The sequence below is a fragment of the Prunus mume genome, linkage group LG2, assembly GCF_029339155.1.
Source record: "Prunus mume cultivar Tortuosa linkage group LG2, ASM2933915v1, whole genome shotgun sequence".
Classification (NCBI taxonomy): Eukaryota; Viridiplantae; Streptophyta; class Magnoliopsida; order Rosales; family Rosaceae; genus Prunus; species Prunus mume.
In genome coordinates this window covers 10,902,766-10,916,926 of record NC_142699.1, presented here as the reverse complement: position 1 = coordinate 10,916,926, position 14,161 = coordinate 10,902,766, and the positions used below count along the sequence as shown (strand labels likewise).

General features: G+C 37.0%; 3 protein-coding genes and 1 pseudogene across 4 annotated transcripts; 2 read left to right on the top strand and 2 right to left on the bottom strand.

Annotated features, from left to right (window-relative positions):
* Nucleotides 1-1,501: 1,501 nt before the first annotated feature.
* Nucleotides 1,502-3,457, bottom strand: SDH5 (succinate dehydrogenase 5). The gene is made up of 4 exons (XM_008221979.2): nucleotides 3,194-3,457; nucleotides 2,605-2,918; nucleotides 2,324-2,509; nucleotides 1,502-1,810 (listed from the first exon to the last, which is right to left on the bottom strand). The coding sequence occupies exons 1-4, from the start codon at nucleotides 3,366-3,368 to the stop codon at nucleotides 1,754-1,756; spliced, it is 732 nt and encodes a 243-aa protein (XP_008220201.2). The 5' UTR covers nucleotides 3,369-3,457; the 3' UTR covers nucleotides 1,502-1,753.
* A 1,531-nt stretch (nucleotides 3,458-4,988) lies between these two features.
* LOC103320313 (alpha/beta-Hydrolases superfamily protein) lies at nucleotides 4,989-6,293 on the top strand. The gene has a single exon (XM_008221978.3). The coding sequence runs from the start codon at nucleotides 5,132-5,134 to the stop codon at nucleotides 6,089-6,091; it is 960 nt and encodes a 319-aa protein (XP_008220200.1). The 5' UTR covers nucleotides 4,989-5,131; the 3' UTR covers nucleotides 6,092-6,293.
* A 423-nt stretch (nucleotides 6,294-6,716) lies between these two features.
* Nucleotides 6,717-9,719, bottom strand: LOC103320312 (Mov34/MPN/PAD-1 family protein). Its single transcript, XM_008221977.2, has 6 exons — nucleotides 9,477-9,719; nucleotides 9,019-9,196; nucleotides 8,460-8,541; nucleotides 7,720-7,896; nucleotides 7,474-7,641; nucleotides 6,717-7,110 (listed from the first exon to the last, which is right to left on the bottom strand). The coding sequence occupies exons 1-6, from the start codon at nucleotides 9,616-9,618 to the stop codon at nucleotides 6,919-6,921; spliced, it is 939 nt and encodes a 312-aa protein (XP_008220199.1). The 5' UTR covers nucleotides 9,619-9,719; the 3' UTR covers nucleotides 6,717-6,918.
* A 1,590-nt stretch (nucleotides 9,720-11,309) lies between these two features.
* LOC103320311 (patatin-like protein 2) lies at nucleotides 11,310-13,648 on the top strand (annotated as a pseudogene). Its single transcript, XR_016124733.1, has 7 exons — nucleotides 11,310-11,502; nucleotides 11,711-11,892; nucleotides 11,979-12,165; nucleotides 12,287-12,448; nucleotides 12,552-12,860; nucleotides 13,014-13,187; nucleotides 13,294-13,648. The product of XR_016124733.1 is annotated as a patatin-like protein 2 (transcript).
* The last annotated feature ends 513 nt before the right edge of the window (nucleotides 13,649-14,161 follow it).

The following is a 14,161-nucleotide window of genomic DNA, read 5'->3' as shown; positions in this document are numbered from 1 at the left end:
GTTGTGTGATAAGAGTGTACCATGGATATTTTTGGTAGTTAAATAGAGTGTACTTAGTTAATTTTACATTTTGATTTAAATATTATGGTGCACTTAGATCATATGTTGTACTCAGTTAATTTTAGGGTACGTTTAACAACATCCTACAAAAAGGATAAAGAAATGGTAAATATGCGTCAATTTTCATCTCGTATTAGTATTCCGTTATATCGATAGCAAATAGCCTGACATAATCTTAGTAAATTTAGGTTTTAGCCACACAAAAACTTTCACTTTTGGAAAAAGCCAAAACTTTTACGAAAAAGATAGAAAAACCTTTCAACTTTCAAATCAAAGACATGTAAATGTAAATGATTTTTTAGGAAATCCAAAAATAAATAAGGGCATTTTTGTCCATTTTGGCTTCTTTTAAAAATATTTCTCTCTCCTTTAGCATTTTCCAAAATGTCCCCATAATCTTCATATGATATAAATAAGAGGATGATGTTGACACATTAATAGTCTTTTTGAACACTATCGCCTTTGTGTAAAAAAAATAGTCTTTTTGAAAACATTACACTTGTCAACAGGGTCTAAGAGCATCTCCTAACAGACTCTTCTATCCTCTTATTCCTAACTACTTTGGCTAAAAAGAAGGAAAATTCTCCTTCAGCAGAATCCTTACTTGGCTCTCTGGAGAACCAACTTTTGGCTCACTCATATCAAGGAGGAGAGAGAATTTGGCTAGGAGGAGATAGAAAAAGGAAGAGAGAGACAGAGACATTTGGGAGGTTGGTGGGGTTGGGTTTCTACTTTTTTATTTAATATATTGGATTTGCAAGAGAAAGAAGAAAGAGAGAGAGAAAATAATAATACAAAATTTCAGGTTAGCCAAAATAGAGAACATTACTAGAGAAAACACCTTTTAAGTGGTTTGCTATAATAGCTTTCTAGCTATTTTAGTTAGAAGTTGGCTAAAATTTGAAGACTCTCTTGGAGATGCTCTAATCTCATGGAAAAGGACCTAAACTTACATATCAAGTCTCAGGTGCTCAACCCCATGACATTTTAGTTGTGTGTATGTGACTCTTGAGTAACCCCCTCATATGTAATTTAGACTATGCTTGTACTTTAAAAAAAATACATTACACCTTGTTTTCGAGATATGGAGTGGCTAAATACGACTTGGGCTTAGAAAGAAATGGACCCTCATTGAGTCCGGCTTCAACATTAGACAACATTTTCAAGTGTCTCGAATTTCAAACTTTAAAAGAGATGCAATAACATTGGTTGCAACTCTGTTGTAGGAATCATTTGACATAATTTGTTATATGAATCAGTAAAACCCCTTTACATAAAGGAATGCCTGTGGCTGGAAATCAATCATTTAATTACAACATTTGATTGATGACTGCTAGATTTCCCCCCAGTAATATAATCAAGATGATATTAACATTTGATCAAAACATGATTGTAGCATACTGTGGACAAGGGCTCCATGTATTGTCAACTCAACAGAAGCAAATGAAACATATCAAACTGAAATTACAGAAAGGAACAGAACTTACAACATTATATGTTATCACAAAAGCAAGAAGATGCTACATTATTCCATTAATTGATCAAGAAATACACCTCTTATTAACTAGCAGCAGAACCTACACATCGAGGTTTTCCAGGAGAAGGCTGATTGGCCTATTTTCAAATATCCAACAAACATGATTCTAAAACCAGAAAGTTTCCAATTACATCAACATTCTCTGAAATTCTGAGGCTAAGCTCTTTGCTCAACATATGACCCGGAAAGTCCAGAAGTTCCGAGAACAGTGATCTGCAATCAGGATACAAGACCACATGAGCAAGTAAGCAAATAGATTTGCATTCATTCACAGACCAAATGTCAATGTGCATTAGGACACTGCAGGATAATAACAAACCATGTGCCACGAATGCATAAATGAAAAGCTAGAGAGGCTAAAGCATCCTATATACTGACAGCCCCTTTCCAGTTCCCATTACATACAAAAAATAAAAACATGTGGCGAGAGAGATAGAAAACAAGGGCTGAATATAGTCACTAGACTTCAAATAAATAGCCTCACACAGGTCAAATTTGATCTTGTTTTCTCCTAACTCCTAAGTGGGCCAAATGATGAGGATAATATTGCTTGAATTGAATGCTGCTTATACAGATAAGAAAAGTACCAAATGTGAACTGCACTGATGACTTGTTATGGCTTTTCTCATGGGGTAATATCATGAATTAGAAAAATTATCATTATCCATGAAGAATCGCATCTAGCTATAATGTTAAAGTAAGCATGTCCAAGGTTAATATTAATACCTTTCCCCACTCAGAGCCTATGCCACTGCATCTCATCTTCAAGTATATCAGCTTGGTTCCCAACTCTGTCTCCACCTTCTTCCGCAAATAAGTCTCCTCAGGCCCAAATGCATCCAAATAGGCAGTATAGCGGTTGAAAATTGTCTTTAGTGCATTCACGTACTCATCTGACAAGGGCTTAACATTCTACAGACAATTGTAAAACATGATATCAAAAGAATTGCAGAGACAAATGAGATTGAAACTGCAAAGTCCCTACCTAAGCAACCAAATTATAATACCTCCCCACTCAAACCAATGCTGTCATCGAGTTCCATCTTCAATGTTGTAATCATCCCACCGAACTCCTCAACAGCTTCGGCTGCACGGAAAACATTAGTGACAGACTCCTTGCCAGTCTGGTCATCAGTATTCTTAGAAACTGCAGCCTTTGCATCATGGACAACACTATCAGGTAGCTTATCCCAACTTGCAGCCATCAAATCTTTGAAAACATTGAGCAGCTCAGGGTCTTTAATGGGAGGCATGTGACTCAAATCATCACTATAAAATCGCCTACTTCCCAAACCGGTTGAAAGAGGGGACCTGCAATCATCTGCGGATTTGCAACATGCCAACATGGGATTTAAACAATAAAAAAACAAATTGTGCCAAGCACCCACTTCAATATGACACAAAACCCAAATATTTTTAAATCAAACAGATTCAAATATGCATTTATAGTGCTGATAATGAGATTCAAATAATAACCCATTTCAATTTTACATCATAACTATCTGAATTTCAAAAGTACGCTTCTGCTTGTCTGAAGAAAAAGAAACATATGTATTTGGAAAAATAAATTGAGGTCGAATGGATAAGAGGGAGTACCAGAAAAGAGGTCCTTGGCCATGGGGGATGAGAAACTGAAGAGGGTTCGAGCAGCGCCAGCGTTGTGGTGGTGAGGCTGGGATTGACATAGCAGCTGCTGGTTGAGGGCTGCTACTCGATAAGATCTGGAGGAGAGTGAGCGATACAGCGATCTCAGAGCTACCATTTTCTCCATTATTAAGGACTTTTACCACAAAAACAGTGGGCAGGGAAGAACTGGAGAGGAGAGACGGGTCGTAGAATGGGAAGTTGATTCAGTGAAATGCTAAAGGTGACACCTTTGACAACGCCGGTTAGCGTCGCAGGTGGAAATCACTTTTGGGCTTCTGGGTTAGATTGGGTTGGGCCTATGAAGATTGGGTTTCATTTCAACGTTAATACAAGAAGCCGTAAATGATGGGCCAGCATCCTCAAAACAAGGCTTTGATGGGTGATCATTGGCAGACAACCCGAATCGCCTTTGGCCCGTTCGGACAAAACTATTCCAATCTTTTTTATTAACGACGAAGAGAGAATCGAACTTGGAGGATGTGACAAAAACGAAAATAAGAATAGGATTTTACTTTTTAATTCTGGTTATGTGTTTTTATAATAATGTGGTTCTTGCATTTGAATTATTTTGATTTACAACTTCACATGTGTTTACTAATAGAAAAGGATGTGAATATCAATTACAATTGGTAATCCAATGCTCATTCCTTCTCTCCCTTCTTCCCCGTACACGACTTCTCCCATTTCAAACATGTCAACATGTTGATCATTATTTTTTCAATTTTATACTTGTAATGATGAAGGAAATTCTTCAAAGCTAAGTCTATATGAGCGTGTACTATCCTTTAGCGAAGCTTCTAGCTTTTCTAGCTGCTTCTTTTGGTTTAAGGATTTATAAAAGCTTTCTTAATCCACACCACACCATACTTTATATAATCTACATGAAAAGTCAAAATTCAAACTGTGAAAAGTCAAAATTGTTGGGACAATGATAGGCATGTATGTATGCAGTTTCAACAATTTTTTATTTATTGTGAAGAAATAAATCCGAGAGTAAAGCTCAGAGGAAACAAATGAATCTCTACCGTATCAATTAATATAAATTTAAAAAGTTGGTGTTTTGAATATTATTATTATTTTTTCCCTCCTCCAACCACGAGGGTTGGCACGTTTTCACGTTCCTGAAATACACACGTCTAACTTTGTCAATCAAGAATGTTGTTGTTGGGTGCTATATATATATATATACATAACAGACTTTACTTAACTTTCAACTGATTTTTAATCATCTTATTATAATTTTCATCGGATCATTACAGATTTTTGGTACCGCAAAGAATGTATACATCCACACACACCAGCAACTTGATAGCGAATGCTGCTGGAGTTTCCTGCTAAACTTTGAATAAAAGAATGGCTTAGCAGCGTTACCTAGCATGCAAGAGACTTCTTTCTTTTGAATTAAGAATAGTGAAATGAAAAAACAAAATCAAAAGAAATAAAGTTCGTTACGAGTATTTTCCCTTACATCGAAGTTATGTGTTCAGTTATCTTGTTCATATAATATGATTCGTATAGAAAATGTTGCTTGGCTCATTCTCCTCCTTTCAAAACAAATGATTTGTATATGATTTGATTAGGAGGTGCTGCAGGAAGATTTTTATTTTATTTCATTTCATTACTTTATTATGCTACAACAATTTTCTTTAACAAAAAAGTCTTGCAGGAATTCAAAAAACTGTACCAACCAATCACCATAACTTTTGGTATTAAAATATAGTTGCTAGATTTTGACTTCATAGCCTTACAAAACTTAATTTTGGTGCATTCCACACTTATGTCATCTCCCTAAATAAATTGCATGCCAATTCTCCAAATCTCTTGCCCCTCTAATTCAAGTCATACGTGACCTTTTCTTCTTCTGCTTCTGCTTCTTCTTCCATACAAATGGCTTCAACCACATCACCAGAAGTCTCACTTGAAGTCTTGCCCTACCTGCGAGTGCTCAAAGACGGAACAATTGACAGAATCGCCGGAACCCAAGTCGTCCCGGCCGGCCTGGACCCCCAGACCGGAGTTTTATCCAAAGACATCGTCCTCATACCCGAAACCGGAGTCTCGGCCAGGCTCTACCGACCCAACAACATCACCAAAACTGATCACAAGCTTCCCCTCATCGTTTACTTCCATGGCGGGGCCTTTTTCATATCTTCAGCCGCCGACCCGCTTTACCACAACAGCCTCAACATGCTTGTTGCTGAAGCAAAAGCCATCGCTGTTTCAGTAAATTACAGGTTGGCCCCTGAGCACCCCCTCCCTACTGCATATGAAGATTCTTGGGCTGCACTCAATTGGGTGTTTGGTGGTGGAGAAGATGGTGATTTGTGGGTTAAGGAGCATGTAGATTTTGGGCGGGTGTTCTTGGTTGGAGACAGTGCAGGGGCTAATATTGCGCACCATTTGGCCTTACGGGTGAAGGCATCCGACCCGGATCCGAAGGTGAAGATTGCTGGGATTGGTTTGGTCCATCCTTATTTTTGGGGGAAGGAGCCAATTGGCGGAGAGGTGACGGATTTGGTGAGGAAGTCAATGGTGGACAAGTGGTGGCAGTTCGTTTGCCCGTCAGAGAAAGCGGGGGATGACCCGCTTATTAACCCCTTTGGGGATGGAGCTCCGAGTGTTGAGGGGTTGGCTTGTGGGAAAGTGCTTGTTCTTGTTGCGGGAAAAGACATATTGAGGGACAGAGGGAGGCTTTATTATGATGAACTGGTAAAGAGCAGTTGGGGAGGGAGGAAGGAGTTGACTGAAACAGAAGGCGAGGACCATGTGTTTCACATCTTTAATCCCAATTGTGAAAAAGCTAAGAGCTTGATTAAGCATTTGGCTTCTTTCATAAACCAAGATTAGTGCAAATTCCATGAAAAAGGTTGCTTTCTGGACAATATTATATGTGGGGAAATTGACAAAGTGGTGGGTTTCCTTTGTCAATCTTGTATTAGGCATTTTCAATGTCATTAATGTTATTGTACTTATTTCTTGTCTTTACTTTTTAGGTTGCATTACATATGTAAGCTGTTTGAATAGGCAAAAGCTATTTTCAGTAGGATTATACTAGAGTGCCGAGCTTGTATACTCCGCGGGCTTGAACCGAACCAAATCAGACCGGCTTAAACTGAAGCAAATTGGACAACCTTTTATAACCACAAATGTAAGTGGGTTTATTAACCCAATATTATTATCGCCTTAGTATCACAGAGGAATCCTTACCAGGTCCAAATCGAACTTTAGCTTTCCGCCAAATAGATCAGACTTTGGCTCTCTCTATAAGGACAACTCATTTCCGACAATGAGATGTGGTGTGTGATGTTTAATAGTTTTAAAATATATATCTTTTGCATGTGTGTGTGCTGTGTTCCGCAATGTCGTAGAGATGATGTGAAAGTCGTATGGATCAGCACCAAGTACTTGATCAAGAAATCACAGGAAAGTGGGTTGCGGGTGAGGGTGATGGTGATGGTGATGGAATACAATCTTGTGGTAGTTGAATATTCATTTACTGTAAAACACAATCCATAAGTAAATTTATGTCCACATGGTTGAACTTTCATGGAAATCTTTAAGTTCAGCTAAAACTAGTCTTGCATACCAACACTGTTTCAAAGCAATAAAGATTATCAGTGACCCCACTCACACAGCAATGCAACCTCAGTTTCCAGACTTGGACCTCGAACTCTCTAGAACACAACCGTATCAAGCATTGTTCCCAAGGTCTGGACTATGTTTGAGGACATCAGGTTGGAGACATGTTCTTCAAGGTGCTTCTTGGCATCCTGCCTTCCAACGTTTGCAATCGCGAGCTTCTCTGGAGGTAACTCGTCCTCCTCCTGGACTGCTTTGTTGTATTTGACAGCCAAGTTCTTCATCTCCTGCAAAATCCAGATGCAAAGGAATTTAATGACGACTTCAAGCAGTAAATTTAGTCGACCTATAATAAATCAAAACCAGCTCACATTTTAAACTTGCTGATAAAAACATTCCAACAGTCACTCTAGAGGGAGAGGATAAAACCCATAGTCCAAAGGGGCATAACCTTTAACCCTTTTGAAAATTAATTCAGGCAGATGGTTTTAGTTTTTATTTTGTGAGAAATGGACTTCTAACCAGGAAAACTACACTGAGATGGAAACTTAATGGTTTTTTCTTAAACTATAATCGTAGTCTATACTTCAGCTATAAGAAGTCACTAGTGCAAACCACTATAAATTGAAGTTCATGAAACCTTCACTTACCTCAACAGTTTGCTCATTTGTCTTTGAATGATTATCAAAGCGCCTAAGTGTCAACCCATCAGTCCATTTCTTCTTGTGAAGGTTAAGCAACATTTTCTCCTCAAGTTCATTCTTCCTGTAATTAATTGCTATGGAGTAATAATGCCGGTTTAACCCATGGATCAATGCCTGCAGAGGAAATTGCACAAGAGGTCAAAAAGTTGTGATTGCAAAGAATGGAGTTAAAATTACTTGTTCAGGACTCACTTGAATGGATGGCTTATTAAGATGTCCAAGATTAGATGTAGTCTGGCGTGGTTCTTGGCCAAGCATCATAGTTTGTGGGTTGATAAGACGGAAGGCATCAATGACCACCTTTCCCTTCACACTCTGAATTGGATCCACCACCACAGCCACAGCACGTTGATTCAATGCTTCAAAGCTCTACAAAAGATTAAAGGTGTAAGACAATATTGCATTTGGGTAAATAACAGAATGAACATTAATTGCCAGAACCCCTGGCCCCCTCTTTCTGACCATGCTAAGCAACAACAAAGTTTCTACTCAAGGGTATCACCAATAACAGTACAACATCCATTGAGAACAGTCAAACTATTCTACGCTGCAGAAGACTCAATCTTAGTTGATGAAAGTAGGATAAACAAGAATGCTGTACACAAACATAAACATGATCTTGATTAACTATTAAGATTTTTGACATATCATAGACTGCAAAAGTAAGATTTAGATTTGGACTTAAAGAATTTTGGGTGTAATAGTTAATCTAATATTAGGGTGCCAAAGAAGAAGACTATGATGATAAAACAGACAGAAGTGAACAGACAATGTGGAACCGTAGTCAAGAAAAAAGAGCCTACAACCACCAATTTCTTCATCATAACAAAGACATCAGTATGCATGCACCAACATACATAAATATATATGACATCAAGGAGAAAAAATAAACCTGTGTCCAATGAAATAGGAAATATAAATCAAACCACAACCTGCTGTGTATTAATGTCGACACCAGATAGCCAGCAGCCAAATCCAGGATGTGAATGGTACCACCCCACAACCATCTCTGGTCTGCATTACGAATAAGAAAAACATAAGTTACAGTAAGGCATCAGCTTAGATGCTCATTTATAACCACATAATTTGAGAACACAGAGAGTGAACTGTGACACAAACGTAAAAGTATTAACAATGAAGGTGTTAAAAAGCTATTCTAACTTATCACCTCACACAAACTTCAGTTTTCACTCATAATTATTAATGCAAACACAAAAATATAAATACTGATTATAACTCCCACAAAGGGATACACAATTTAAAAACCAGCAACACAAAGATAAATATTTGCACGAGCTCCTTACAGAAAAGTCTCCAATCGAATCATAATGTTCTTATTTATTCAGTCATTTCCCGAAAACAATAAATTGAATGTAATCTATTTGCAAGCCAGAAGTAGCAATGCCATGTTTATTGAATTAAAACAACCTGCTTAATGCATTTTTAACAACTACTCAACATTTCATAAATCAAAGTGAGAAAGAGGCATACCGTCCAGTCTGCTTAAGCATATCAAGCATGTTAGTCTGGAAGACATGATCAACAGCTTCGACACTAACACCAGTACCACTCTGCGGCATAGCAAACACATCGACCACACGTACAGTGTACTCATCCACAAACTCTCCGAGCATCAATCCCATAACCTCCATTGGAACTCCCGCCCTTCCTAATAATTACCAAATCCCAAACCACAAGTAAGCATTAAATAAATAAATCACATTACAAAAAGCTCCAATTAAGCTTCAAAACCCTAATTAGGATCCGTAATGCACAATTTCGACAAGATTTACAAACATCGTCGCCTACTTAGGGTTTCGAAGTCCATACGTCAAATCAATAGCTAAGAAAGCAACAAAACCCCCAAACCCCAAGTTAGGAACTGAAATTCGATCAGACTGGACAAGATGCGAAGTAAAAGAAAGAAGAAGAGGAAGGAGAGAGCTCACCGTGCTTCAGCATCTTGAGGAGGGCGAGGGAGGAGATGTAAACCTGCTCGGAAGAATCGAGAGTCGGCGAGTCGGGAGGTGGGTGGCCCAAACCTCCTCCGGCACCAGCGAACATCCTCTGAAGCCTCTCCATGCCTGACATTCTCTTCGCTCTTCTCTCTTTCTCTCTTCTCTTTCAGTGTTTGGGTTGGGCAGCTCCGCTTTCTTTTCAAGCAAGACAGCTCTGCTTTGTTTTATATTATAATCCCTCTCCATCGTTTTTGTTTTTGTTTTTTTTTTGGTCTGACATCGTTTTTGTTTTTGTTTCTCTAAATTCCTAATATTTCCAACTTATTTCACTCTGGGCTGAACACTAAAATGTAATCGGCCCAATATAACCAGTCCAGCTTAAAACCAGCCCAAATGTAACCGGTCCAGCTTAAAACATTGCTCCGGAAGTTGGATATGGGCTCATACATGATACATTTAAGGCTGAAAATAGAGATAGTGATGGTTTCGTTTTAATCTTATCTAATAAATTTGTGAGAGATTTTAAGGTGTGGTGGGAAGAGGAGTTTGTCATACGCACACACTACTAAAATGTTATTGGAGTTTGAACATGAGACTACGGTCTGCAAGTCACACTTTTTTATCGAGCAAGACCTTGTTGGTTTTTTGTTTACATTACTAAACATGTCGACTAATTTGTAATCGGTGTTGGTGTGAGTCTTATCAGCAATCACATTATTAAATACTGAAATATCCTTCAATGGGAGCGACTATCATTACTTGTTATAGACATGCCATTAAAGATTGGGTTTATCTGATAAATTTGTTGGCATAAGTAAGCATTTCCCAAGAGAAGGAGGCAGCCATGCTGGACCATCGCAATCAAGTGAGCCAGAGCTTGTACAAGACAAATTAAGAAGCTGGGCCAGACCAGAGGACCTGGTATTGGTAAATAAAATTCAAAACACAGGAAAGCAGGATGAACAATTCATCTTGGTTTGGATGTTCAAGCTTCAAAACGATGACGTACATGCATATGTGTGAATCTCAACGGAAGTGAATTGAAATATGGGATTTTAAATCAATATTACATTTTAACATCGTGAGTTACATCAATATTACATTTAAATATGAGTTACATTTAACATCGTCGATACATACAATGCATTGAAAAGACGTGTTGAAAACTATATTAACGTATATAGTCGTCTATCTAACCCTAGCGATCCACTAACAAGTAACAACAATATTGATAATGATGATAATAATAATAATAATAATAATAATAATAATATTATTATTATTATTATTATTTATACATATAGACACATGTAAGTACATTTACACACACATACATATACGTACATATACATATACACGTACACAGATACATAGGTAAATATGGTGGGATATATAAGGTGTGTTTATTATTTAACATGTGAGGTATAAATAGTGATGAGTATTTCCACGTGCAGGAATCAATGCATTTGCAGCAGTACAAGTTAGAAAATAGAAAATTCTGTGTAGGAAGATTTATGTGATCACTGCGAAGAACATAAACTTATTCTGGCAAACTACGTATAACATGAATATTCAAATGAATATCACAATACAAATGTTATGTCGTGGACTTTGAAACGATAGGAAAGCATGTCTAATAACAATATAAGGACTATTCAAAAGACAAAGTAAACGGAAACAACTCGGTCAAGATATACATAAGTTTGGGGTCAAGATTTGGGGGGAAAGAGCTCTATATAAACCCCACAACCAAAGCTTAATTCCTACAACCTACAACGCCTTCCTCTTGAGATTCTTGAAATTTCAAATTAATCTCTCTCTCTCTCTCTCTCTGAGTTTTCGTTCCTAAACTAAGTCTTGTGCGTAACCTTCTCTTGTATCACTAATGGAGAAAACAAGATCATCCCTTCACTCTCCCACAAATGGAAGTCTCATTACTGTTCTTAGTATTGATGGAGGTGGAATAAGAGGGATTATCCCAGGAACCATCCTCAACTTCTTAGAGTCTGAGCTTCAGGTAAAACAATGATCAAATCAAAACTTTAAATAAATATACGTGTTATAATATAAGTGAATTGGTCACGCTATCACATGATGTTACACCTAGTGAACATGTTTGCTCCACTTCTCATAATTTGTTGGTGTTTCTCATTCTTTTTTTAAAAAATAAAAAATAAAAAATCTAATGCAACTAACTTTTCGCTTTACTTGTTTGCTATATGCAGAAACTGGATGGTCAGGATGCAAGGCTAGCAGATTATTTTGATGTGATTACAGGGACTAGTACAGGTGGCCTTGTGACAGCCATGCTTACTACCCCAAATGAAAATAACCGTCCTTTGTATGCTGCTAAAGATATCAACCCTTTTTATCTCGAAAACTGCCCTAAAATCTTCCCCCAATCCAGGTATAGTTAATTCTTCATAGATTTTTGTACTACACATTTGTATACATAATTGTTCGCGATAATTAATTTTCATCCATGTACAACAGTTCTCCACTCATCAATGTCGAGGAGAATTTGAAAGGTCTAGGGAGACCAAAATATGACGGGAAGTATTTACATAAAATGTTGAAGGAAAAATTAGGAGACAAACATTTGCGCGACACATTAACTAACGTTGTAATCCCAACTTTTGATATAAAGCGGCTGCAACCAGTTATCTTCTCCAACTATGAGGTTTGTTTATTAATTATCTCTTAATTGAAACACATGCATATATTTACATAATTTAATTCTAATGGTGCTCTTTTTATGAACATTTCTTGATTTTGTATATATATGTTTGTCATGATTTCAGTTGAAAAAGAAACCCAGCTTGGATGCTTTGCTCTCGGATATATGCATTGGAACTTCAGCAGCCCCATACTATCTTCCAACCTATCAATTTAAATCCACAAATTCAAATGGTGAATCAAGAGAATTCAATCTCACCGACGGTGGAGTTGCTGCCAATAACCCGGTATACATTGATCAAATTGCAAAAACCTAATTTGCATAATCTGAATTATTTCATATATATGATCATCATTAATATGTGTGTATTAATTTTTCTTTCTTTCTAGGCCTTGGTTGCTATGAGCGAAGTGACGAAACAAATCCACAAGGGCAACCCTGACTTCCTGCCTATGGGTGAAAATGAACAGTTGTATGGGCGGTTCCTAGTCATATCACTAGGGACTGGTACAACGTCTGAGGAGAAGTATGACGCCAAGGAAGCGGCTGAGTGGGGTGCTTTTGGGTGGCTTATCGGATCCGATTTTTCGGCTCCATTGGTGGATATATTCACCCACGCAGGTAGTGACATGGTTGATTTCCACCTTGCTACCATTTTTCAAGCCCTTCAGTCTCATGACAATTACCTTCGAATTCAGGTAACAAAAGAATGTGCAATAAAATTGAGATAAATATCACTAGATCAAATGACCGTTTTATATACAAAAAAGAAAAAAAGAAAAAAAGAAAAAGAAAAAAAAGGTATTACGTAGACAAACTAAGCTCACAAGTACTCGAAAATGAATATGCAGGATGATACGCTAAGTGGAACATTGGCTTCTGGATATTGCCACAGAACAAAACTTGAATGATTTGGTAAAAGTTGGAGAGGCATTGTTGAAGAAACCGGTTTCGAGACTGAATTTTGATACTGGTAAATCCAAGCCTGTTCGTCCTGAGGTTACAAACGCAGAGGCTCTTGTGAGGTATTTGCTCTATTATATATTATGATTAAGTTGTAGCATGATCATGTAAATTCAATAAATTAACATACTAATTACTTTTGTTTTGTTAATTAATTTGCATGTGTAGGATAGCGAGCGTTCTCTCTAAGGAGAGGGCTCAGAGGAGCAAGGTCGTTCATGAAAGGACATGATCAGCAGCACCACCAAAGAAATAATATGCTACTCTCATACGTATATATATAAAATTCCTTTAAATTATGTTTAATCTTCAAGAAAAATAAAAGGCCATCAAAGTCATGATGAAATGCTAAGTCAATTATTTTATTTTATTTCTTCATGTAATTCAGTACTGAAATTATTTTCTCCCAATGTAAGCAAGAAATTGTTTAATTTATTTTTCTCCCAATAAATACCAATTAACAGGTTGGTTGTGATGTAATAATCAGCAGTATGTATATATGTATAATATGTTCATTCCTTCATATTCTTTATTTATTTGGCTATTACGCACCAGAGTGTTTCTTTTTCTTTTTGAAGCATTGCAATGAACTTTGAAACAAATTAAACATATATCCCACGTTGTAATTTGATTGATTAAACACTAATTAAACAATTAAACAAGTTAAACAAGTATTTTGAACCAAGTTAATATGATTGATTATGATAGGTCTTGACTATATATGGAGCAGTTTTGACTGAATTAATTTACCACATATTTTTCTTATCAAAATTAAGAAAAAGAAGCATCTTCATTTGAAGGAGCCTCTTCATACTTATCAAACCATCCCTATAGTATCAGAAACTTTAGGCTTCAAGTGATGCATGGAAATCAATTGAAAAAAATACCTAGATCAACTAACAACTTAAATCCTTTGCCGAATAAAACACATACATATTTTATCCATACTTTTCCCGTTCCGTATTTTACTAACTATACATAACTGTTAGGGAGTTACCACCACCATCATGACATTCAATCATAGTTATACCTATTC

Excerpts from the sequence above, each read along its gene's own strand:
- SDH5 (XM_008221979.2), bottom strand. The coding sequence starts at position 3,368 with ATGGAGAAAATGGTAGCTCTGAGATCGCTGTATCGCTCACTCTCCTCC. Across the intron at positions 2,919-3,193 it reads GGCCAAGGACCTCTTTTCTG|ATGATTGCAGGTCCCCTCTT; the intron begins GTACTCCCTCTT and ends GCAAATCCGCAG. Across the intron at positions 2,510-2,604 it reads GCATTGGTTTGAGTGGGGAG|AATGTTAAGCCCTTGTCAGA; the intron begins GTATTATAATTT and ends AATTGTCTGTAG.
- LOC103320313 (XM_008221978.3), top strand. The coding sequence starts at position 5,132 with ATGGCTTCAACCACATCACCAGAAGTCTCACTTGAAGTCTTGCCCTAC.
- LOC103320312 (XM_008221977.2), bottom strand. The coding sequence starts at position 9,618 with ATGTCAGGCATGGAGAGGCTTCAGAGGATGTTCGCTGGTGCCGGAGGA. Across the intron at positions 7,642-7,719 it reads TTAATAAGCCATCCATTCAA|GCATTGATCCATGGGTTAAA; the intron begins GTGAGTCCTGAA and ends TTTCCTCTGCAG. Across the intron at positions 7,111-7,473 it reads CAAATGAGCAAACTGTTGAG|GAGATGAAGAACTTGGCTGT; the intron begins GTAAGTGAAGGT and ends TGGATTTTGCAG.